Raw genomic sequence first — 24,094 nt, 5'->3', positions numbered from 1 at the left:
AATCTCTCAGCATTTGCTTGTCTGTAAAGGATTTTATTTCTCCTTCAGTTATGAAGCTTAGTTTGGCTGGATATGAAATTCTGGGTTGAAAATTATTTTCTTTAAGAATGTCGAATATTGGCCCCCACTCTCTTCTGGCTTGTAGAGTTTCTGCCGAGAGATCTACTTTTAGTCAGATGAGCTTCCCTTTGTGGGTAACCCAACTTTTCTCTCTGACTGCCCTTAACATTTTTTCCTTCATTTCAACTTGGGTGAATCTGACAATTATGTGTCTTGGAGTTACTCTTCTCGAGGAGTATCTTCATGGCATTCTCTGTATTATCTGAATTTGAGTGTTGGTTTGCCTTGCTAGGTTGGGGATGTTCTCCTGGGTAATATCCTGCAGAGTGTTTTCCAGCTTGGTTCCATTCTCCCCGTCACTTTCAGGTACATCAATCAGATGTAGATTTGGTCTTCTCACATAGTCCCATATTTCTTGGGGGCTTTGTCTGTTTCTTTTTACTCTTTTTTCTCTAAACTTCTCTTCTTGTTTTATTTCATTCATTTGATCTTCAATCACTGATACCCTTTCTTTCACTTGATTGAATCGGCTACTGAAGCTTGTGCATGCATCACATAGTTCTCATGCCATGGTTTTCTACTCCATCAGGTCATTTAAGGTCTTCTTTATGCTGTTTATTCTAGTTAGCCATTCATCTAATCTTTTTTCAAGGTTTTAGCTTCTTTGCGATGGGTTCGAACGTCCTCCTTTAGGTTGGAGAAGTTTATTACTGATCGTCTGAAGCCTACTTCTGTCAGCTCGTCAAAGTCATTCTCCATCCTGCTTTGTTCCATTGCTGGTGAGGAGCTGCATTCCTTTGGAGGAGATGAGGCACTTTGATTTTTAGAATTTTCAGCTTTTCTGGTCTGGTTTTCCCCCATCTTTGTGGTTTTATCTACCTTTGGTCTTTGATGATGGTGTTTTGGTTTGGATGTCCTTTCTGTTTGTTAGTTTTCCTTCTAATAGTCAGGACCCTCAGCTGCAGATCTGTTGGTGTTTGCTGGAGGCCCACTCCAGACCCTGTTTGCCTGGGTATCATCAGTGGAGGCTGTAGAACAGCAAATATTGCAGAACAGCAAATGTTGCTGACTGATCCTTCCTCTGGAAGCCTTGTCTCAGAGGGGCACCTGGCTGTATGAGGTGTCAGTTGGCCCCTACTTGGAGGTGCCTCCCAGTTAGGCTACTTGGGGGTCAGGGACCCACTTGAGGAGGCAGTCTGTCCATTCTCAGATCTCAAACTCCATGCTGGGAGAACCACTACTCTCTTCAAAGCTGTCAGACTGGGATGTTTAAGTCTGCAGAAGTTTCTGCTGCCTTTTGTTCAGCTATGTCCTGCCTCCAGAGGTGGAGTCTACAGAGGTAGGCAGGTCTTCTTGAGTTGTGGTGGGCTTCACCCAGTTCGAGCTTCCTGGCCGCTTTGTTTACTGACTGAAGCCTCAGCAATGGCGGATGCACCTCCTCCAGCCTCGCTGCTGCCTTGCAGTTTGATCTCAGACTGCTGTGCTAACAATGAGCGAGGCTCCGTGGGTGTGTGGGACCCTCTGAGCCAGGTGCAGGATATAATCTCCTGGTGTGTTGTTTGCTTAGACCGTTGGAAAAGCACAGTATTAGGGTGGGAGTGTTCCGATTTTCCAGTTACCATCTGTCATGGCTTCCCTTGGCTAGGAAAGGGAATTCCCTAGCTCCTTGCACTTCCCGGGTGAGGTGATGCCCCACCCTGCTTTGGCTCACACTCTGTGGGCTGTACCCACTGTCCAACAGTGAGATGAACCCAGTACCTCAGTTGGAAATGCAGAAATCACCCATCTTCTGCATTGCTCACACTGGGAGCTGTAGACTGGAGCTGTTCCTATTCAGCCATCTTGGAACCCCCCTCACTTTATTACCGGTTACACAATAGAATAGTGTATAGTGATATAAATGATCTACCACTACACATATCAATATGGATACTTCTCAAAACAATGTTTTTATATGTCTGAAATGGTTTACAATTTGGAATGTACGTATGTAAATTTGTATATATGTATGTATGTATGTATCTATGAAGGTAGGTGCAGGGTGGGTGATTCTGTTGTCTCAGGAGAACAGTGTTAGCTGATCTGTCACAGCATAAGCAGAGTTGGGAGGAGGATTAATGATCGTGGATTTTCCATTTCTCCATCTAGGGTGAAGCTGGTCCTGCAGGCCCTCCCGGGTTACCTGGAACTGTAAGTTACTCTGCTTCTAATTCTTTCTCCTCTGAATTCCTATGATATTGGGATTCATACTCCCCCTCCACCAACCACCACTACTTAGTTTTAAATATCTCCCCTATTGGTGTTTGCCAATAGCTAGGCCTATTCCTAGGTCCTACAAACCAAAAATATATACACTTCTCTAAGAACCATCCTATGCTTATTGATTTATTCAGCAAAAGCACAATTATTTATCAGAATGGGTGCTAGATACTGAGAATACATATCTGCCTGTCACATTTGGGGAAACTGAGGTCCAGAGACAAGAAGCAGTTTGCCCGGGGTAAGGCTGTACTACCATGACCCAGGAACTGGCCTTCATTCATCTGCCCTCTATACGTGTTAGGGTGGGCATGGCAAGTTGGTGTTGAGTATCAGTAAGAGCGTGGGCTTTGAGGGCACGAAGACCTGGCTCCCAGGTCTGTCATTCACCAGCATTGTGGTCATAGTTATGGTCTAACAAAGTCAGTTTTCTCGTCTGTTAAAAAATATTATACCCAGCTATCTTGTACATATGGAGTAAAAGTTAACTGAAACAGTACAAAATATTTAGCAGAGTTTCTGGTGCATTATAAATATTAAAAAGTTTAGAACCTGCTATTATTATTATTTATCTTACTCCCAAGAACTGTATAAGGGGGAACATTTTTCTTTTTTATTTTTTTCCATTTTAATGTTTCTTCCTGGTCTTGAGATCCTCTGTTTTGACCACCTGATTTCAGGGAAGTTTGCACATGGCTTCTTGGGCTGGCCCTGACCCTATACATGTATCAGGAGTTGGCCAGTTACTATCCCCCTCAGGGAATACCAGGAGAAGAGAGAGCCTGTGCACTCAGAAATCCCATTTGTAGTGTGGCAAAGAATCTTACCCTGTGTTTTTTGTCAAACTGAAATCATTATTCCACAACTCTGTCTCCTCCCCAGCAACACTCATCAAAATGAGACTCAGACATTCCATAAGGGTGTTGGAAGAAATTGGAAACATAACTTTAGAGTTGGAATTAGTCATATCAAATTTTTGTTTAAGGTTGATAACCTACAGCACTGGCAGGGGTGCAGAGCAGCAAACACTCTCATACCATTTTGGTGAGAGAACAGATTGGGCGCACCTATTTGAGAAATTACCAATATATCACAAGGTGCCTACCCCTTAGCTTAGATATTCCATGTCTAGGCATTTATCCTGCAGAAATATTTGTATGTGTGCATTTTTAAAAGCATGTATAAGGATATGCATTGTAATGTCACTTATGACAATAAAAAATTAGAAACAGACCACACAATCATAAGCATAAAATTAAATGAATCACAAAATATCTGTATCATGGAATTCTACAAATTGATATGCATACAATATGTGTATGGTCTTGAAAAGATAGTGATATTCAAATTAAATGGAACAAGGCGAATTAAGTGGAAAAAATTGATTAGTCAATCACTGCATATTGAAAGATGAAGAGCACAGGCTCCCCAGGCCACCTATGTGGATGCCAGTTCCTGTCCTGACATTCACCAGCAGCTGGAACTTCATTCTGTGGTTTGCTTCTGTGTCCTCCAATTTTCTTATCCATAAGGCAGGACAGAAACAGGTAGTCCACCTCTTAAGAGTTATTGTGAGACCACATGAGTGAAGGCCTGTCAATGGCTCTAAGTAACCATGTATAGTCACTGTTACTATTTGTATAACTTGCACAAAGTTATGTATTTCTAAACATTTATAATTGTGTGGAAATATATAGGAAACATTTAAAAATATGGTAAACTGAAAAACAGTGCCTTCTGGAAAATGGATGGGAATTGGGGACATGGAAGGCAAGGTATAGGAAGCCCATTTTTTCCTTCTTCTTTTAATGTATTGTGATTTAGGACCATTATCTATGATGTTTTTTGTGCATTTACGGCTTCTTTTGGGCCCCTGCTGGGACCCAGGCATCTGCATGGATCAGATCTGTCAGAGCTTGTAGCCTAGTGAAGAAGATAAACTAATCCTACAGTGGCAAAGATACACCTACATTGCAAATGATAGTAAATGTGATCCAGGAAAAGAACAAGATGCATCAACAAGAATCACATGAGGACCCAAGTTATATTTGCATGGTGGAGAGGGAAGAGGGATCCATGAAGACACGACTTTTAAAAGACAGCTGTGGGTCTCCATATGACCTTTGTTAGTCATAGATACGGAGAGGACAGTATGTTCCAGGTGAGGGGAACAGTATTTGCAAAAGCTTTGAAGCTGGAGAAAGTGTGACACCTAAGAAGCCTTAAACACAGCCTAGGTGCGAGTGGCCAGACTGAAGGAGCCTGCAGGGGTCAGTATGCCAGAGTCTTTGTAGTCTGGGCTCTGTCAAGTGGGATTTCCCCACCCCCCATTCTCTCCCCAACCTGGTCTACTATGCACCTGCATCCCTGCCTGATGCCCAGCAGATGGCAGTAGTGAAAATAAGACATTGTGACATGAATCCAGTGTCCCAGGCAGGGCTCTTATGGACACCTGCAGGGAAGAATGTTTCTTTCCCATTTTACTGATGAGGATGTAGAAGCTGAGGAGACATGTCCAAGGTCACATAGGGTTTGGAGCTCAGGTCTTGTGCCTCCAGGGCTCCTGAATCTAACCACTGTGCATTTCTGCCTTCATAAATAAATAGCCAGGGATTTTAAAGGACGATGTGAATCTAATTTTCAAAACTAATAAGCGTTCCAGGAAGCTTTGGGGCTGTATTCTTTCACTTGTAAATCTCACCAAGGCAGGTTTTAAAAATGAAACACTGGGTTCCTTGATGCCCATCTTTCTAATCTCTGTGGGTTCCTTTTCAGACATCCCTGTTCACACCACATCCACGGATGCCTGTAAGTAGCAGTGGTGTCTCAGGGTGCCCAGCATGCCTCGGCCTGGCAGGCGATGCCCGGTGTGGCCTGGGAGCCTAGACCGGGTGGGGTGGGGACTCAGCCCCATTGTGCTTGTCACTGTCAGGCATCGGGGCTGCTGGGCTTGCCCTGAAAACAGGTGGAGAAAGGGCCTTGCAGGGAACTGGCTCCAGGGTCAGGCAGGACATTCCAGGGGCCTAGAAGTCACCTCTCATAGCCAAGAGCAAAGGCTGGGCCTCTCTGGGAAAAGTTAATTCTTCAGCAACACAAAGAGAGGCTGGTGGTTTTGAGGAGAACAGAATTATTTGGGAGGCCAGAAGATGAGAGTCAGAGAGAGGCAAAGACGTTCCCCGTGGATAATGGCAGTGAAGGAGACCAGAGATAGGGGTGCCAAGAGGGGACCCCATTCTCAGAGAGGCTGTTCAGGGGACTGGAGCCTGAGACGTAACCAGGGGTGTGCCAGATGGACGGAGGGCGATGCTGGCTACGTCCACACACAAAAACACGTGGCAGGACATAAAGCTTATCATCACTGTGGCCTCTAGAAACCTTTTTCCTGTCTTTTCATGAATGACTCTTCAGAAAATAGGTGTTTTCAGGATCTCTTTATGCTGCTGGCAACCCTGAAGCCAGAAAACATGACATTGTTTCTTTTGCTGCCTTTGGTGCGGTTCTGCTATTAGGGCTTGACCTGCGGGACAGCTGAGAGGCTGGGGTAGATGTCCATTTCAGCTGTTGCTATCTTCGTTTATTCAATATTAAGTCGATTCCATTTTAAAAGCTTAAAAGAATCCTGTGTGTGATGCAAAAGAAGGAAGCAGGTAGAGAGACTGAGTCGGGTGCTGAAATCACTGCAGGAGAAGGAAGGATTTTGTGTTTGAGAAGCATCACGGGGAGGTGGGGGCATCCTGGGGCAGCACAGACTCGGAGAGAAGTGGGTGAGAGACTCTGCGGGAAAGAGCAGGTGCACAGGGCTCTGGCTGTGAGCCTTTCCTGAAGGGAGAGAAGGCCCTGATGCAAAAGGAGCCCTCTCGTCACTGAGCTGTCAACCATTAGAGGGCGCTGCCTCACTGCCCACCTGTCCTTGAAAATGGTCCATCTGTTTCTTCGCTGAGACCTAGTTTTCTCAATTATAAAATTGGGACAATAAAAATACGCTTTCAGGATTAAATGCAAATAACAGGATATTTGCACTTTATGTAAAACACTTAGAACTCTGCTCCGCTCTGGCAGAGACAGGCACTCACTGCATAAGGGACACAGCCCCTCTCTCACCTGCAGGGCAGCACTCACTGCCTGAGGAACTCCCTTCCCTGCCTACCACCCTGGTTTCTCACCTGCTCTCGCAGACAGGGGCTTGGAAGGGCAGAGCACCCCATGCAGCAGCTCAGCTCCGGGCATTTTCCTGGCACTGCTACAGCCAAGGCTCCTAACAGCCTTGAGGGAGTGGCACCTGTGTCCATCTTACAGGTGCTGGTCCTGCAGCTCAGAGGTGCTAGGGAGCTTGCCAAGAAGGCCCTACCTGCGAGATAGGCATGAGGGGCTAGTGTGTCAAGTCATAGCGCACTGGATGGAGCATCTGTACTGCCTTTGCTTCAGCTCGGGCTGGCTGTCCTGTGCAAGGGGCTTCCCATCACACTGCCTGTCCCTTCCACTGGTCGCCTGCCTTTTCCTGGACCACCTCCATGTATTACCTCGCCATGCCCCTGACATCTGTGGGCCTCCCTCCCTCAGGTCCACCCTGAGCCCCTCAGGGTTGAGACAAGCCTACATGTCCAACCTCTCCTTAAAGGAATTGCTCTGTAAAAACACAATTTCCAGAGCATTCCACTGGGAAGGCACATAAGGGGCCTGTGCCACCCTCCCCTTTGAGTCCCAGCACTGACATCCTTCCTGCAGGCTCTCCATTGCTGCGGGAGCCTGGGAGCCAGGAAGTCACTCTCAGATGCAAACAAGGAAATTATGCCTATGAAAAAAAAAGTTTCATTGTGGACAATTGCCTGAGTCTCCCTGGGACTGTCTTCGTCGCCATGGCAACCCATGCTTGTATTGATGGGTTTGGAAAGTGTTATTCTGTTTGACTTCTCCCTGCTCTCCTCAGGCACATGCCTTTGAGTCCCTGCAGTGCAGGAAGAGGCTGGGGAGAGAGCAATTTAGAGGGGTGTTAAGGTCTGCCGCATAATGAAGGAAGAGAATGGAAAGGAGAAGAGGAAGTAGAGGGAGAAGCCCGACTCATTTTGTTGCCCTCTCTGGGATTGAGGAGGCTCCTGGGGATAGCTGGTGGCTGCACCTGATGAGGTGAGAGGGTGCTGGTGGTTTGCAAAGGACAGAGCAGGCATATCTCTGGGGTCTGCAGATGTCAGAACCTTTGCTGGAGGATGGAGGGACAGGCAGCCTCGTGCTTCGGGAAGTTGCAGTGGAGAACTCAAACAGGGTTTTGTAACTGGAGGCTCATCAGTTGTTCCAAAGCCGCTGTCTTAGGAAGGCTCTGTCCAACCGGCCTGATTCTACCCCTCACCCTGCTAAGGAGGCTTCCAGGATGCCCAGGCAATGACCAGAGCCTGCAGAGATGATCATGAGTCCCAGAGATGCTGTTTAACTTGGCTGAGGTCACCAGGGGGCAGTGGGGAGGAGACAGAAGCCAGCCAAACGTATGCATTCAATAGCTACTGATAGAACTGTTCCAGAGGGCTCCTAGGGGGAAGGTACTGCCTCCTGACTCCTAGGCTCTGGGGCAGAAATGTCTTGAGCATCTTGATTTCTTCTCTGGCCTGCCTGACCCCCCATAGCTCCTCACTTTGTCTTCCTGCCACTGCAGTCCCATTCACCAACACTGGCAGAATGTGCAAACGTCTTCCCTGTGTGTCTCCTGAAGCAATCCCATAAGCCCTTTTGTCTTTACGTGTTGTGTTGCCAATGACTGGAGGACCAGAAAAAGACTTGAAATCCCCACCATGGGTAGTTTTCTAGGAGGAAAACATGCTAGAAATAATGGTATTATTGTCCGTGGTGAATGGGGCTAGACGTGTCTTCTGAGCTCAATGGCAATGGAGATTCTAGGCGGAGGAATGAGCTGGCATCTGTTGAAACCTCCTCTGTGTTGGGCACTGTGAAACACTTTGCAAAAGCAATCTCACTGAATCCAGGTCACAGCTCTATGAGGTAGACCATGTCGGTTCCATGCAATAGGTGATGCTGAGTGAGGAAGCCAGCTGCAGACCACGCGGTGTCCAACTGCTGTATCAGAGAGAGGCTTGGGAAGGGAGGGCAGGTAGGAACCATGGCTGCAAGGCCTTCAATATTTGTGTAGGCATAGAGAGAGAAAGTGACATGAAGCCCTTAGTAGATAGTGTCTTTCTATGCTGATTTCTCCACCAAGTAAAGGTTAGAACTAGCCAACCTCAGATTCTCTAATGTAGACATTAGACTCTTTCTTCCAGATGCATCCAGGCTCCTCCCTTCATCTCCTGCTCTCTGAAGCCGCGTCTTGCAAACACCCCATCCATGCAGGACTCCCTTCTACACCCAAGGCAGATGCTCATTCCAGCTCTCTTTGGGCTTATCTGTGGCAGGGGAGCCCGATGCCCCCCTAAACAGGCTGTGGGGATTTGGGACAGTAGCAGGTTCTGCTCCTTGAGAAGGGTCATACACTGCCTTTGGGTATGCGTGCTCTGGTTGTTATCTGCCTTCCTGGAGAACTCTGCAAACCCGTGCCATTTCTCTTTGATGTCTTGTGTCTGCTGCACCTTCTCTGTACCATTGACCTGCACCCTATGTGAAAAAGAGACCACCTGTTTATTTTGCAGCTATGGAAACTGCAAAGGTCATAAGGGGTCAGTATGGGTAACTTCTTTGCTCAAGTTTATACGGCCAATAAGTTAGAGGGCCAGGGCTCCCAAGACAGGCTGTACGGGTCTAAAGCTGAGGCTGTGTCCACCCTGGTCCACTGGCCCCACTCCTCTCCTGCACAGTGGCCACAAGCTGTGGAAAGATATGCCCTTGAGCTCCTGGAGGGCTGCCCTCACTGTAGTCCCCCATCTGCTCATCTTCTCCTTGTTCCATATGACTTGCAGGCTGAGGATCACATGTCCCTTCAGCCCTCCTGGGCGATGTGTTGGGCACCCTGGACGTGGTTCCCTGGAAGTGAGCCTGCCCTATCTTGGATCATTCCATCCTGGGCCCACCCAGGGCACTGCCTGTCTAGCCTGTGTCTCATCCTCTCTTCAGCAAAAGTTAGACGCACCATTCTGGCCATCCAGAGTCCAGGGTTCAACCCCCAGTCTGTCCCCAAAGGTCTGGGTCTCCTTAGTTAAGCACCCCTCCCCAGCTTCTCCATGTAGAAAGGGGTTGGAGCTGGGCACGGCGGCGAGGATCTGTAGTTCCAGGAGGCAGGTACAAAGGAGGCTATGCAGGGAGGATCGCTTGAGCCCAGGATTTCAAGAAAGGTCTGGGCAATATAGTGAGACCCCATTTCTACTAGAAAGAGAGAGAGGAAGGGAGGGAGGGAGAGGGAGGAAAAATAGTGTTTGGGCCAGAGGCCCTTAAAGACCCTTCCTCGTCTCAAAACTCTTTCCATCATTATTCACTGATGATCTTCCACATGCCAGGCTCTAAGCTGGAGGGGACATGAATCAAACCACACAACTAAGTGTAAAACTGCCGCCGTAACAGGGGGCAGGAGGAGAAAGGCACGGTACACTGGCCCACTGTAACAGGAGGGTTGGGCCCATTTTAGTGTTCAGTTTCCCTGAAGAAGTGATTCCTGACCTGAAAGATGAGTCAGAATCAGTCCTGGGGAGTAGGAGGGAAGAACCCCTAGGCAGAGGGAACAGCCTTTGGGGGTGGGAACCTATCAGGTGATACACAGGACTGGAGGTGGCCTGTGTGGCCAGAGCTGGGGGCATGTGCTCTGTGATGAGGGGAATTCTCCCTGAAGTCCACTCTACCCTGTGCTTCTCACCAGCAGGGAGAACAAGGGCCCAAAGGAGAGAAGGGCGATCCAGGCATGCCTGGGGAACCGGTGAGTCCTTGGGTCCCCCTTCCCCCACAGGGCTGGTTACCTGGAGATCTGGACTCCAAAGGCTGCCCAGCTCTACATCTGCACCACGCAGTCCACACGCAGGAGCCCCACTGAATGGAAGGCAGCCCTTTCTCCTCCTCAGGACACTAGCCACTGCCCCTCCTTGGATCTCAAATTATACCCATTGCAGTGTCCCTGCCCCACCCACCCATCTGCTCAGAACCAGGAGGATGAGCTGGTTCATGGCAACTTGTGTGCTTACAGGGACCGCAGGGCCGTCCTGGAGAATTGGGGCCTCGGGGACCTGCTGGACCACCGGTAAGAAAATCATCGCTTCCCCTGCTGGCTCAGAGACTTGGAGATCCCAGCCACGCTCTCTCCCTCCAGGCCACCCTCCCCAGTTCTCTCCCCTGGCATTTTGGGAGTAGACGCTGGGGAGAGCTGCCCTAAGGTGCTGTAGAGGCTATGTGGCCCTCACTAAATGCCCCAGACACAGCCATGGGGCCAGGCCCCACCTCTGTACCCCTGGATGTGCCTACTCTGTCACTGAAGGGTTGGTGTAGGCGAGCTCCAGGTTTCTGCCGTGCTCTCCCTTCTCCTGCTCAGTGGGATCTGGAGAGCAAGGGCCTCTGCATACAGCGGGCACCTTGGTTCCCAGAGGATTTGCAGAACAGGAAATGGATCCCAGCCATGGAGTGGCAGTGCTGGTTTAGATGACACCTGGTGCATGTTAGTGCTTTGATTTTGTCATTTTGCTCGGTGTTAGCCTCTGCACTGGATCTTGGTTCTCTGGGAGACTCTGTGCTATGGTGGGAGACCCTGCTGGGGTGACTGGGGACCCTGCGTGGCTGTGTGAGCCCCTCTGAGCTACATTTCTACGAAGGGTTGGTGCTGACCTCTATACCCTGGGTCGGCGGTGAGGAAGGAATGAAATCGCGATACACCCAGCTCCAACAAAGGGCCAGGAATTAGTGGTTTTCTTCACCGTTTAGACAGTGCTCCTGGCCCCTTCAGTTTGGAATCATGCTTCTGATGAGCACGGTATCCCGAGACCTCCCTGGCGTGTGGGAAGACAGCATCACTGAGGGTCTCTTACCCCCGCCCCTCTTTTATTTCCTGTGCAGGGTGCTAAGGGACAGGAAGGTGCACGTGGGGCTCCTGGAGCAGCTGGAAACCCTGTGAGTCCCTATGATCCGCCTGCCTTGTGGGGGACCCCCGGAGGGAGGCCCCACCCAGTGTCTGCTCTGTGGCTTACAGCTCTGGGCTAGCTAGGCGGACGTGGCCCAAAAGGTCCACCCACACTCGAGTGGTTGGCTGGAGTCAGCACGGAGAGAGGTTCTGGCCTCCACCACCTTCGTAGCATTTCTTGGCTTTGTCCACATGCTCAGCGAATGAAAGAAATCTCTTTCTACGCACATGTGGATGAGACACACACACACCACCACTCGCAGGTGAGGTTGTTACTCTGGTAAGTGTGCTTACATGCACAACCACGTACACATACTCTACAAACCAGAGAATACACATCCTATAATACACGTGTGCACATGTACACACACACAACCCCAAACACACAGATGCAGCCAGGAAAATACACGGACACCTTTGCATAAGCACGTAAGCACACTCTTCGGCTGCTCCTGGCTCACCCATCCTTGGGGCCAGATCCAGGGTGTATTTGATCCCTGTGGGGGCTGGCACTTGTTCCTGGAGGTGATTCGGGTTCTGTCTCATGGTGCAGAGCCAGAGATCTCAGGCTGGACTGTGGAGCTGGTGGGAGGCAGGATGGGCGGACTCATCCCCGGGTCTCTGTGGAGCGGTGCTGGCAAGAGGAGCAGCTGCAGCACACGTCCAGTCTGCTGCTAGCACCGCCGCTGGGTGGCTCTGTACCAGCTAGAGGGTGCTGATATGACCAGGCCACCATGCATATGGCTGGATCAGAACTGAGTGTGCCAAGGTAGTGACAAGTGTGGATGCCACAGCGGGAACAGATGGCAGCTCCTCCCTGCTCGTGAAGACAGCCCTGGTTCCAGCCTGGCCTGGAGGGGAATGGAAGTGGAGTGTAGGCAAGGAGGATGCTGGGAGTGTTCTCCATGAGTCCTGACCCTGGAGACGTGCAAAACCCAGGGACAGTGGGGAACAAGGCCTGGAAGAAACATGGGCAGCCTCCAGGGCCATGAGAACTCCCTGCTTCCCCATGCCCATAATGTTGATCCACCTGGATGTCCTCACCCACATCTCCTTTCATGGATCATTGCCCAGCCATCAAGTTCTAGTTCAAACCCACTTCTTACCTGATTTTCCAGTCGAAGCCAACACACACACCCCCACAAACATGCACACACACATGCGCACACATACACCTCCACAAACACGTGCACACATACACCTCCACAAACATGCACACACGCATGTGCACACATACACAAACCTCCACAAACACAGACATACGTGCACACATACACCTCCACAAACATGCACACACACATGCGCACACATACACCTCCACAAACTCACACACACGTGCACACATACACCTCCACAAACATGCACACATGCACGCACACACATACACAAACCTCCACAAACATGCACACATGCACACGCACACACACCTCCACAAACATGCACTCATGCACACGCACACACACCTCCACAAACATGCACACATGCACACACACCCCTCCACAAACATGCACACACCCATGCACACACATACACCTCCACGAACATGCACACATGCATGCGCACACACACAACCTCCATGAACTTGCACATGCGCATGCACAGACACACCCCTCCACAAACATACACACGCGCACATGCACACACCTCCACAAACATGCACACACACCTCCACAAACATGCACACACCCATGTGCACACATACACACACCTCCATGAACGTGCGCACATGCATGCACACACAACCTCCATGAACATGCACATGCGCATGCACATACACCCCTCCACAAACATATGCATGTGCACACGCACACACCTCCACAAACATGCACACACGCACATGCACACACACCTCCACAAGCATGCACACACCCATGCACACACATACACCTCCATGAACGTGCACACATGCATGCACACACACAACCTCCGTGAACATGCACATGCGCATGCACACAAACCCCTCCACAAACATGCACACATGCACACACCTCCATGAACATGCACACGTGCACATGCACACATACACCTCCACATTCACACATGCGCATACATACACTTCCACAAACATTCACGTACGCACACACCTCCACGAACATGCGTACGTGCACACACACACCTCCACAAACATACACACCCACACGCACACACACACCTTCACAAACATGCACACACGCACAAGCACACACACCTCCACAAACATGCACACGCACACGTGCGCACATACGCACATCTCTACAAACATGCACACGTGCATGCGTGCACACACATCTCCACGAACATGCGCGCGCACACACACGCACACACACACACACATACATATGCCACTGAGATCTGAACTGTTTCATTTTCAATGTTTCCTTTACCTCGGGCACTTAGGATAAGGCCAAACCTCACCTGAGATCCTCTTTTGTGGTTAGGGCCCAGCCCTTCTCTCTGCCCACCCCCAGGCTCCTCCACACCCCTGTCCCTTAGCTCTAAGGAACTTCCAGAGTCCTCCTGCCCTCCTGCCTCTCACCTCTGTGCCAGAAGCCCACTCACCTGAGGCTTGGTGCTTGGGACACCGCGGCCCTCTAGGGAGAAGGTTCACGTCTGCAGGGGCTGTCAGGTCAGCAGCAGTTCCAGCACATCGTGGTGAATTGAGTATGAGACAGGTTTGCAGAGAGAGTTGGAGCAACTACTTATAACCAATGCGTTTGGCCTTTCCAAACTTCTGTCTCTGAACAGGGTGCTCCTGGACATGTCGGTCCCCCTGGTCCCAGTGGCCCTCCAGGAAGTGTGGTGAGTAATGGGGAGAGGGCGTGGATACCAGCGCTGGCTGTGCATATGCACTGCCCAGCCACCAAGCTAGTTAATGTATCCTCCCCAAAAGCCAGAGGTGTAGGCATCCTTACTCCCATTGTCCAGATGGAGACACGGCTGTCCTAATATAGACCACCCAGAGAGTTCACACACCTGAGCCCTAGGCAACTCGCCAGCTATCTAGAGGGTAAATGCAGCTGTTGGCATCTGCAGAAAGTCTTCACATTTCACTGTTGTTGGAATCAACACCCTAGTTTGTTTCAGAAGAAACAAAATGAACCTAAAGAAGTCAAAGGTCCCTTGACGGCTGTTGGGAGACCTGGATTCGAATCCTAGCTCTTCTATTAATTGACTTGACAATCTTGGCAAGCTACTCCTTGAGGTCTCTGCTAGTTTATCTGCAAAACGGAGACAATAGCTTGGTTGCTTCACCTTTAGGGTTGCATCTTTTTTGGCCTGATGAGATTCTGCCTTTTCCGTGTCGAGGCCCAAGGTGTCCGCTAAAGGACCAGCTTTAAGATTCACCATAAACACCAATTTAGACTTGAACATTGTTCAACAAAACACTCCATGACATCTAGTCAAGGGCAACATTTCCCCCCGCACACAATAGATTTAGGTCAGTCCTGTTTCTTCATCAAACCTTTATAGGTAATAAGCATAGTAGCTTAGAGGACTGAGCCTTTATACATGCCAGACATCCTTCTAAGCATATTACATGTGTTCGTTATTTAATCCACACAGCAACCCTGCTGGAGGAATGTTACTCTTTTACATAGAAGCTTCCGGCAGCCCAGCCTGCGTTCTTCTGGCTGGGGATCTTCTCTGGCCTCTAGAGTGCATGTGATCACGCCATGTGATGTGTGGCCAGCAGCAGCACCAGCAGAATAGCTCGGATTGCTTGTCCTCAGCTGTCGTCACTCTGAGGGTATATCCTGCGCAGGATCCCAGAGTCACAGCAGGACAGCTCCAGTGGCCAGCAAGTGTATTCTTGCTGCCTGTTCTCCCTTGCTGTATTTATTTTTATTTTTATTTATTTATTTTTTGAGGTGGAGTTTTGCTTTGTCGCCCAGGCTGGGGTGCAGTGGCATGATCTCGGCTCACTACAACCTCCGCCTCCCAGGCTCGAGTGATTCTCCTGCCTCAGCCTCCCAAGTAGCTGGGATTACAGGGGCATGCCAGCATGCCCAGCTAATTTTTGTATTTTAGTGGAGATGGGGTTTCACTATGTTGGTGAAATCCTGGTCTTGACATCCTGACCTCAAGTGATCCATCCGCCTTGGCCTCCCAGAGTGCTGGGATTACAGGCATGGGTGTTCTCACTTTCTACTTCTGTTTCCCTACTGTTGCATCCATGGGACACTTGCACTTAAACCATGTCTCAAAGTCAACCTTTGGGGGACTCCAAAGACACTGTTGGAGCAGATGCCACAATGCTAAGGCTGGGTTCTTAAGGCCATCCTCATCCTCCCAGAGTGTTCACTGTGCCAGGCTGTGCCTTCTGAGAGTTCACAGCCCAGAGCAGGTGGCAAAGCTTCCACCAGACCATGCCTGCTGTTAAGAGCTCTGATGTGTACGGTTATAAGGCCAGGCCCCCTGGGAGAGCAGCAATCACGGGCAGGGAGGAGATGGAGCTTTGGGGAATTTAAATAAGGGATGGGATTGGGTGGGAGCTATAGTCATTAACTTCAGGGGGACCTGATGATTCTTCCCTGGGGGTCACGAGCCACCAAGAGTGACCAGTCATCTTTAAATTCACCACATCTATAACCTTCCTTTCCACAGGGTGCTCCTGGCCTCAGAGGCCCCCCTGGGAAAGATGGGGAGCGTGGTGAGAAGGTAAGACTAATGCGATCTCTCGGCACACAAGCGAATATCCTCAACTTGTTACAGGCACTGAAGGAGCAGCTCACGCTGCAGTCAGAAGGGGTTTACCAAGTAGAAGGGAGAGGAAGACCGTGCCATCCCATTGGCTCATTTATTTCTCACAACAGACCTGAGAATCAGACAAGTGCCCATTCGACAGATGTGGAGACTGAGGCTCTGAGAAGTTAATTATTTTGCCCTGTGTCTCATAGCAAATGAGCTACAGGGCTAGGTCTGTCTGACTCCAAATCCTGTTCTCTCTCAACTCAGTGCACCAACTTATCCATTCTACATCTATGCTCACACATGTAAACCTTCCCAAGCTATGAGATTTTTTTTTTTTCTTGAGACAGGGTCTCACTCTGCCACTGAGGCTGGAGTGCAATGATGTGATTTCCACTCACTACAACCTCTGCCTCTGGGGTTCAAGCAATTCTCATGCCTCAGTCTTCTGAGCAGCTGGGATTACAGGTGTGCACCACCACGCCTGGCTAGTTTTTGAAGTTTTTGTAGAGACAGGGTTTCACTGTGTTGCCCAGGCTGGTCTCAAACTCCTGGACTCAAGTGATCCACCAGCCTTGGCCTCCCAAAGTGCCCGGGTTACAGGTGTGAGCCGTTGAACCCAGCCTGAGATTTTAATTATTAAGAAGAGAGACACATGTTCCCACCCCAATTAAAAAAACAAAAACAAAAACAAAAAAGACCCGGAGGCTGAGGAGGAGGATCTATACCCTTTTAAGTTCCATTTTGCATTTCTGTGACGTAGCACCTTAGGAAATGACTCTGAGGTTAATTGGTGACACTGAGCCAGTGCTCAGGAAATCAGACGCACTCATTTGAATGATTCAGGGCTTTGGACCTGAGTCAAATGCCAGCTCCCTTGCCCTAGTTACATTGATATAAGCTAGGGTGACAAAGGTGATTCTCAGCGGAGGCTTTTTACCCAGGGAGATATTTTTTGTTGTCACCACTAAGGGGAGTAACTGCTCCTGGCATTAGTGGGTAGAGACCAGAAAGCCTGGTAAAAACCTCACAGCGCATAAGACATTTCCCTAATAAGAACGATCCTCCCTGAAGGTCAGTAGTGCCAAGGTTGAGAAACCCTGATCTGAATAAAGGGCACCCTCTTTGCACCTGCATTTTCTCTTCTGTAAATTGAGGATGATGTCACATTGATCATAGGTTGTGAGGATTAGCTGAGGAATTGGGGAGGCGTGTGCGGAGGGCTCAGCAGATAACAGGTGACATGTGGTTGTATCCTGCCTTCCCTGCGTGAGCAGATCACGCTTATATCCATGGACAGGAAGAGACAACATTGGGGCATGGATTGTCCACAGAGGTCCCTCCTAGCACACACATGGCCAAACTTCTTAACATGAATTATTTCAAGTTCAAGTTCACTCTACTTGGTACCTCTTAAAGAATCACTTCAGTTTTTATGTTTTTGCATAATTTAACAAGAGGAGATGTCATTTGCCTTTTGGCAGGAAGGTTCAATTTTAAGCTACATGTCTCCCAGAAAAAAAGAGCTTAGTGCAGAGAAAAATGATCAACACATCCATGAAAAATATCTTGAGTTTTTGGAGTGTTGATCGTAGGCTTAATAATAACCCTATGGGCCACGTGTGGTGGTCACGCCTGTAATCCCAGGACTAAGAGGCCAAGGTGGGCAGGTCACTTGAGGTCAGGAGTTCATGACTAGCCTGGCCGACATGGTGAAACCCCATCTCTACTAAAAATATAAAAATTAGTTGGGTATGGTGGCACATGCCTGTAATCCAGCTACTTGGGAAGCTGAGGCACGAGAATCGCCTTGAGCTGAGATCACACCACTGCACTCCAGTCTGGATGACAGAGTGAGACTCCATCTCAAATAATAATAATAATAACAACAACAACAACAATCAATCAATATGTAATCCAGGTGCAAACAACAACAACAACAACAACAATCAATATGTAATCCAGGTGCAAACATTCATTTTTTGAAAAAAATAATACCATTTCAGACTGCCTAGATTAAGCAAAGGAAAAACGTCTGGATTCATCTGGTATTCCTTAATTATACCATGTCTGAAGGATGGCACATTGTAAGTAGGACATTGGTAATCTGGAAGGGGACGTCCAAGATGTTAGGCATCTTAGGCATGTTCAGAAACCAGAAATCAGTGGGCTATTGCCATATTGAGCCTCTAGAGGGAGCCAAATGCCTTCCCTTGGCTGAGCAGAAGCCCAGGCTGAGGGCCGGGCCTGGGACTTAACTTGGAAAGGAACCTCCAGGGCTCTGCAAAGTGGTAAAAATCCCGGACATCGCAGCATGCTTTTTCCCTCTCACACCATGTGCAGGGTCTGTCCTGGGGCTAGGGGAAGCTGATCCTGCTCCAGGCTCGGAGAGAGGCCCTCTCCATCCTTGCTTTGCCCATCCTTGGCTCATCTTACCTTACCCCTGCTCCATCTGAGAATGTCTGGAAACATTGCGATTGCAGCTTCCACCCAGGGCAGCCCCGTCTGGGGAAAGGAATCCATCTGGTTCGCGGGGCTCAACCTAGTGTTCCACAGCCAGGGCCGCCACAAGGACTGCTCAGAGCTCTGTGGTCAGAGAAGATGAACACTGGCCTGGAGCAAGCTTAAAGCCCAAGTCCCTGAACAGACCCCGGTGCCCATGCTAGCACTCTCATGCTCTCTCTCCCTTGCTCTCTCCGTTGTAGCTTTAAGCTCTGTTCTTATAGTTGAAAACCTAACTGTAAGAGGGATTGGATTGTGTCTGCAGGGTTCAGGGAACAGACTGAGTGTCCAGTGTTGGGAAGATTTCAGAGAAGGCTGAGTGTAAAGAAATGTTACGTAACAGAACTGCCTGACAAAGGAATGCCCAGTGTGGAGCAGTAGTGAGGTCTCCGCTCCCAGAGGAGTTCAAGCATAAATGAGGGCCGATCTGTTAGAGATGCACCGGAAGTAGATTTGCCCGCACTGGGTGGGAGGTCCTCATTAACGTCCTTTCATTTTCCATGCTTTTTATTGAATCGATTGACTAAGGCCGCAGTAACAAAGTATCATGAACTGGGTGGCCTAAACAGCCAAAATGTACTTTCTCCCAGTTTTGGAGGCAAGAAGTCCTCAGTCAAGCTGTTGGCAGGCTGGCTCCTTCTGAGGGCTGTGAAGGAAACATCTGTTCCAGACCTCTCTCCTTGGCTCCTTGGTGGTGTCTTGTCCCTGTGTATTTGTGTTGTCTTGCCTCTATGCATGTGTGACCAAATGCCTCTTTCTTTAAAGGACACTACTCAGATTGGATTAGGCCCATTGGAGGGTCACACTCCAGTATGACCTCATCCTAACTTTAATCACATCTGTGCATTGAAGTAGTAGGTGTTAGGACTTCAAGACATGAATTTTGGGGGACACGATATAACTTATAATATGCATTACACAGTCCATCTTTCTGTGTCCCAGAAAGCATGGGCCTTCTAAAATCATAAGGGCAGTCCCAGGAAACCTACAAACCTACTCAGGCTGCTTCCCCATGGAAAAGCTTCGTGCTGAGTGTAATTGACCCTGGGAAATGTCTACTTTTCTTTCCAGGGCTCAGCGGGGGAAGAAGGCAGCCCAGGGCCAGTTGGTCCCAGGGGAGATCCTGGTGTTCCTGGGCTCCCTGGGCCACCCGGAAAAGGGAAGGATGGAGAGCCGGTAAGTGGAAGGTCGGGAGTCCCTGTGCCTGTAGAAACCAGGTGAAAATTAGAGAAGGAAAAGGAAAAACATCTAACTGCCAAACTTTACAGAAACTGAACCGTGGCCAATGAAAGGGGCCTGGTGGGGAAAGGGGTGGTGTGTGGGTCCAACAGTCTGCTCTAATGTGATTTAGGCTAGGGCAGCACATCCTCATGGACCACTGGCCAAATGCCAGCCTGGGCCAGTGCTGGGGACACAGAGATGGATGAGACAGTCTGCACCCTGGAGATGCTCCCGTCTCGTGGAGAGACAGTCAGGTAAGCACATCCCCACAGCTCAGGACAAGTGTATGCATAGAGAAGGACTTCTGGTCTGCTCTGGTGCTTTCAGCCAAGACTTCCTAGAATCGTGGTTTTCATTGTGGCTGTGAGTGCCAAAGCCCTTCAGCCTGAAGTGAAGGTTTCAAAGCCTGCTTTGAAACGAGGCCTTGCCCCTTACTTGCTTCAAGTCTATACAATAAGGCTCTTCAACGGGAAAGCAAACAGAGAGGCTAAGAGATTTCCAGAAGGCCACACAGAGGCAGTAGGAGGCAGAGTCGGAATTCATATCCAGGGCCTTGGGGCTCAAAACCGGATTCTGTTTCTTTCGTGCAAGTCAGGTCCTAGGGAGAGTCTCACCCATCTCTGGGTCCCCAGCAGAGGATGCAGTCAGCCTGGCACGGGGTGGATGAGTCAGTGTTCACCCTCAGCTCCATGATTGTCCTTGTATTATTTATTTCCCCAGGGACTCCGTGGATCACCTGGACTCCCTGGACCCCTAGGAATCAAGGTGAGTGCTTGTCCAAGAAAACCGTGGGTGCCATGAGTTGCCCTTAGAAAGAGAACATGGGAAAATTAATTATAAACATCTCCGGTCACTTCAGTCCACTTCCATGTTTCCCAGCTCATTGCATTCCATTTGACTAAAGGTTCTAGGACTGTTTTTTTTTTAATTTTTTAATTTTTAATTTTTAATTTTTTACAAAGTCTCACTCTGTTACCCAAGCTTGAGTGCAGTGGTGTGATCTCAGCTCACTGCAACCTCCACCTCCCGGGTTCAAGTGATTCTCCTGTCTCAGCCTCCCGAGTAGCTGGGACTACAGGCACGCACTACCATACCCGGCTAATTTTGTTTTGTATATTTTTAGTAAAGATGGGTTTTACTATGTTGGCCAGGCTGTTCTTGAACTCCTGACCTCGTGATACCTGCCTCGGACTCCCAAAGTGCTGGGATTACAGGTGTGAGAGAGGATAGAACCGGTGCACCTGGCTGGTTCTATCACTCTTAACTGTTATATTGAAGTAGTTGCCATATAATCAGTACTTAATAAATACTTACCATTAATTGAAGTGGCAGGAGACACTGACTTTCGATCGGCAGAGCAATAGGTCTAAGCAGTTCTTGAATTATGAGTCTTATTGTAGTACCAGATGATTCCAAAATTTCAGAGGCTTAACACAGTAAAAGTTCATATCTCATGGACACTAGGTCTATGGGAGTCTTGCTGCAGGAAGTTCTGACCCGCATAGCCATTCGGTGGTCACATTCGAATCCCATGACTCTTCCATCCTCTAAAGTTTCAGAATCTTCTACTGAATTCTTGGAGTGCAACAATAATAAAGAGAGTGGGGAACCCTGTGGGAAGATTTTATGGGCCAGGCCTGGAGATTGCTAATTCATTTCTACCAACACCCAATGACAGTCACACAGGGGAGACTGGGGCATGTTGTCTGCCGAGGCACACAGGAGGAAAAGAGAAATGCTTGCTAAATACCAACCAGTCTCTTCCTCAATTCGGTTGCACCCACAATTCAGAAAATATGACTTTTTTCATGGGGAAGTGTTCTTATGAGAAACTTCCTGAGTGGACAGGGAAATTTCCTAAAATACCTTCTACATTGAATCATTCATTCATTTACGCATCAATTACCAATCAATTACCAATGCATTCATTACTTTATTCACTGCATGTCTACTGAGTTTCTTACCACATGTGTCAGATTTTAAGGTGGGCTATGGGATGACAGCAGTGCATGTCCTGTGTTTCAGGACCTCCAGTGGCTCACAGTTCAGCCGGGAAAACAGATATGTAAACAGACAAAAAGTAGACGAGTGCTAGGAGAGAGGGTAGCTCAGGGCACGTGTGGGCTCCGAGGGGGCTCGCTAACCCAGCTTGGTTTCGTTATCATGGCTTCTTGAAGGAGGAGATGTTTGTCCCGGTTTTAAAGTGCATGTAGGGCCAGGTGCGGGGTGCCTTACACCTGTAATCCCAGCACTTCGGGAGGCTGAGGTGGGTGGATCACAAGGTTAGGAGTTCAAGACCAGCCTGGCCAACATGGTGAAACCCTGTCTCTACTAAAGATACAACCAATTAGCTGGGCATGGTGGTATGCAGCTGTAATCCCAGCTACTTGGGAGGCTGAGGCAGGAGAATCATTTGAACTCAGGAGATGGAGGTTGCAGTGAGCTGAGATCATGCCGTTGCATTCCAACATGGGCGACAGGGGAGACTCCATTTCAAAAATAAATAAATAAATAAAAATAAAATAAAGTGCATTAGCCATTAGCAGGGGAAGAAGTTGAAGGAGGAGTCATTGGCAGGGGAATTAACAGGGCAAGACACTGAGGCCTGAGGCAGAATGTGTTCAGAGAAGACCATGAGCTCTAAGTATGCCCATATCCAGTGAAAATTATTTGACTAACTCAGATGCATCAACTTTTAAAAATGTGGGTGAAACGGTCAATGACTGACTTGAGAATATGTACATTTTGGGCTTTCATTTGATGTGCATATTCAAAATATTAATAAAAGTGTTATTGTAAAATTATATTACTTATTTTGCACTTGCATATGTCTATGAAAACAATTTTTTAAAGTTCCTAGTGTCTTCTGTCATCATCCCTTGAGCCACCGTCTAAGTCAGCTGGCACTTCTCCGAAGCTTATTACCATGCATTCCACCTGAGTCTTTAAAGATTCAACACTTCTGGAATGCACACACGCTGCTATTACTGAAAGTTTTATTCTAGCCCCAGAAACCATTCTCCAAACAGTAGGAGACCTTTTTTCCCCCTTTTTATTTCTTTCTTTCTATGCTTGCACCTTTGGGATCTCAACAACATAAACACAGAGTGTATTGCTTCTAAAATTGTATGTGAGAGGCTTGCTTACAATAACGTGCAAGATATGAAAATTTGAGGCTCCAGGAATAATTACTGTTATCTATATTACATTTCATTGCTTCATGGTTTCCCCTTATTCAAGCAGGTGAGGTGCCCTCTGTAAGCATCTCAAGCTTACACTAATTTGGTCAGTGTGGACCCATGTGCTTTTTCCTAAGAGTGATACTCACAATCAAAATATTTTTCAAAAGGGAAAATGTTTTTGTGTGTTATGAGTAAACACATAACCACTCCTCATTTTCTGAGGAATAAAATTGGGACTAACGTTGCCTGACTGTGGGAGCATATAAAATAGTTCCATATGCCTGGAACAGTGGGTATATATGGAGAGGGGCAGATTAAGGAATTAGGACCTAGATTCTGGAGGATTTTGTGCATTAACCACCAATCTGAAGATATGTGGCAGGCTCCCCCGTGATGTGGTGCACACAGTCCAGTCCGATCTGCAGTGCTCAGGCACTCCACTTCTTTCCCCTTAGAGGAGGAGGACCTCAGGGACCCTCAGGGCCTAGAGGGCGCTAGGATCTAGAGGGCATTGATAGCCTCTTGGAAGACAGGAAGGTGAGGGCACCAGAAATGGTGGAGGAGCAAAGTGGCTTCAAATGCTCCTTCTTTATGACCATTGATCTAACAGTAGGAGACCTTTTTCCCCTTTATCCTGTTTATTCTGTAGCTGTATCTTTGGGATCTTAGTGGTCCATTGATGGGTAGGCTCAGAGTCTATTACTACCTAACTCATAGGCAGAGTCTGGAGGAAAAATAAATGATGTCATACAAGTATATGTACATACAGTTGCCTAGCATGGTGCTGGTCACAGTTGCGTGCTCAGTAAATATTCATGATCCTTATTATTGGATCCCCCTGTGGGGTCTGCTTTAGACCTTATTATTCATTATTATGATTATGCTTGGATCCTTATTATTAGATCACTCTGTGGAGTTGCAGCAAGAAGGCAGGGGTCTATCTCTGCAGGCACGCAGTTGTTCCAGGAAGCCTGGGGGAAGTGGGGGAGGCAGCATGAAAGAGCAGAAGCAGGCTGAGACCCCCCTGGGGGAGAAGTGCAGATACTCCTGACATGGGTCTAGTTGACCAATTGGTTTTAACTCCGTGAGTCTCAGGGCAAGTCATACTGCCCCTTTGGCCAAATGTTTCCTCCTATTTATTTTTATTTTTTATTTTTATTTTTATTTT

The 24,094-nt window shown here is 48.5% G+C and overlaps 1 protein-coding gene across 1 annotated transcript in view; it reads left to right on the top strand.

The window, feature by feature from the left end:
• Nucleotides 1-24,094, top strand: part of COL22A1 (collagen, type XXII, alpha 1) — a 263,426-nt gene that overhangs the window by 144,980 nt on the left and 94,352 nt on the right. Inside the window, exons 29-37 of the mRNA XM_012001612.1 lie at nt 2,209-2,250; nt 5,095-5,127; nt 10,112-10,165; nt 10,430-10,483; nt 11,290-11,343; nt 14,078-14,131; nt 15,938-15,991; nt 19,595-19,699; nt 20,465-20,509. Of these exons, the coding sequence (XP_011857002.1) occupies nt 2,209-2,250; nt 5,095-5,127; nt 10,112-10,165; nt 10,430-10,483; nt 11,290-11,343; nt 14,078-14,131; nt 15,938-15,991; nt 19,595-19,699; nt 20,465-20,509 (495 nt within the window). The remainder of the gene's footprint in view (nt 1-2,208; nt 2,251-5,094; nt 5,128-10,111; nt 10,166-10,429; nt 10,484-11,289; nt 11,344-14,077; nt 14,132-15,937; nt 15,992-19,594; nt 19,700-20,464; nt 20,510-24,094) is intronic.

This window comes from Mandrillus leucophaeus, unplaced genomic scaffold, assembly GCF_000951045.1.
Source record: "Mandrillus leucophaeus isolate KB7577 unplaced genomic scaffold, Mleu.le_1.0 Scaffold667, whole genome shotgun sequence".
Taxonomy (NCBI): domain Eukaryota; kingdom Metazoa; phylum Chordata; class Mammalia; order Primates; family Cercopithecidae; genus Mandrillus; species Mandrillus leucophaeus.
The sequence above is the reverse complement of the archived record's forward strand: the minus strand, read 5'-3'. Positions and strand labels throughout refer to the sequence as shown.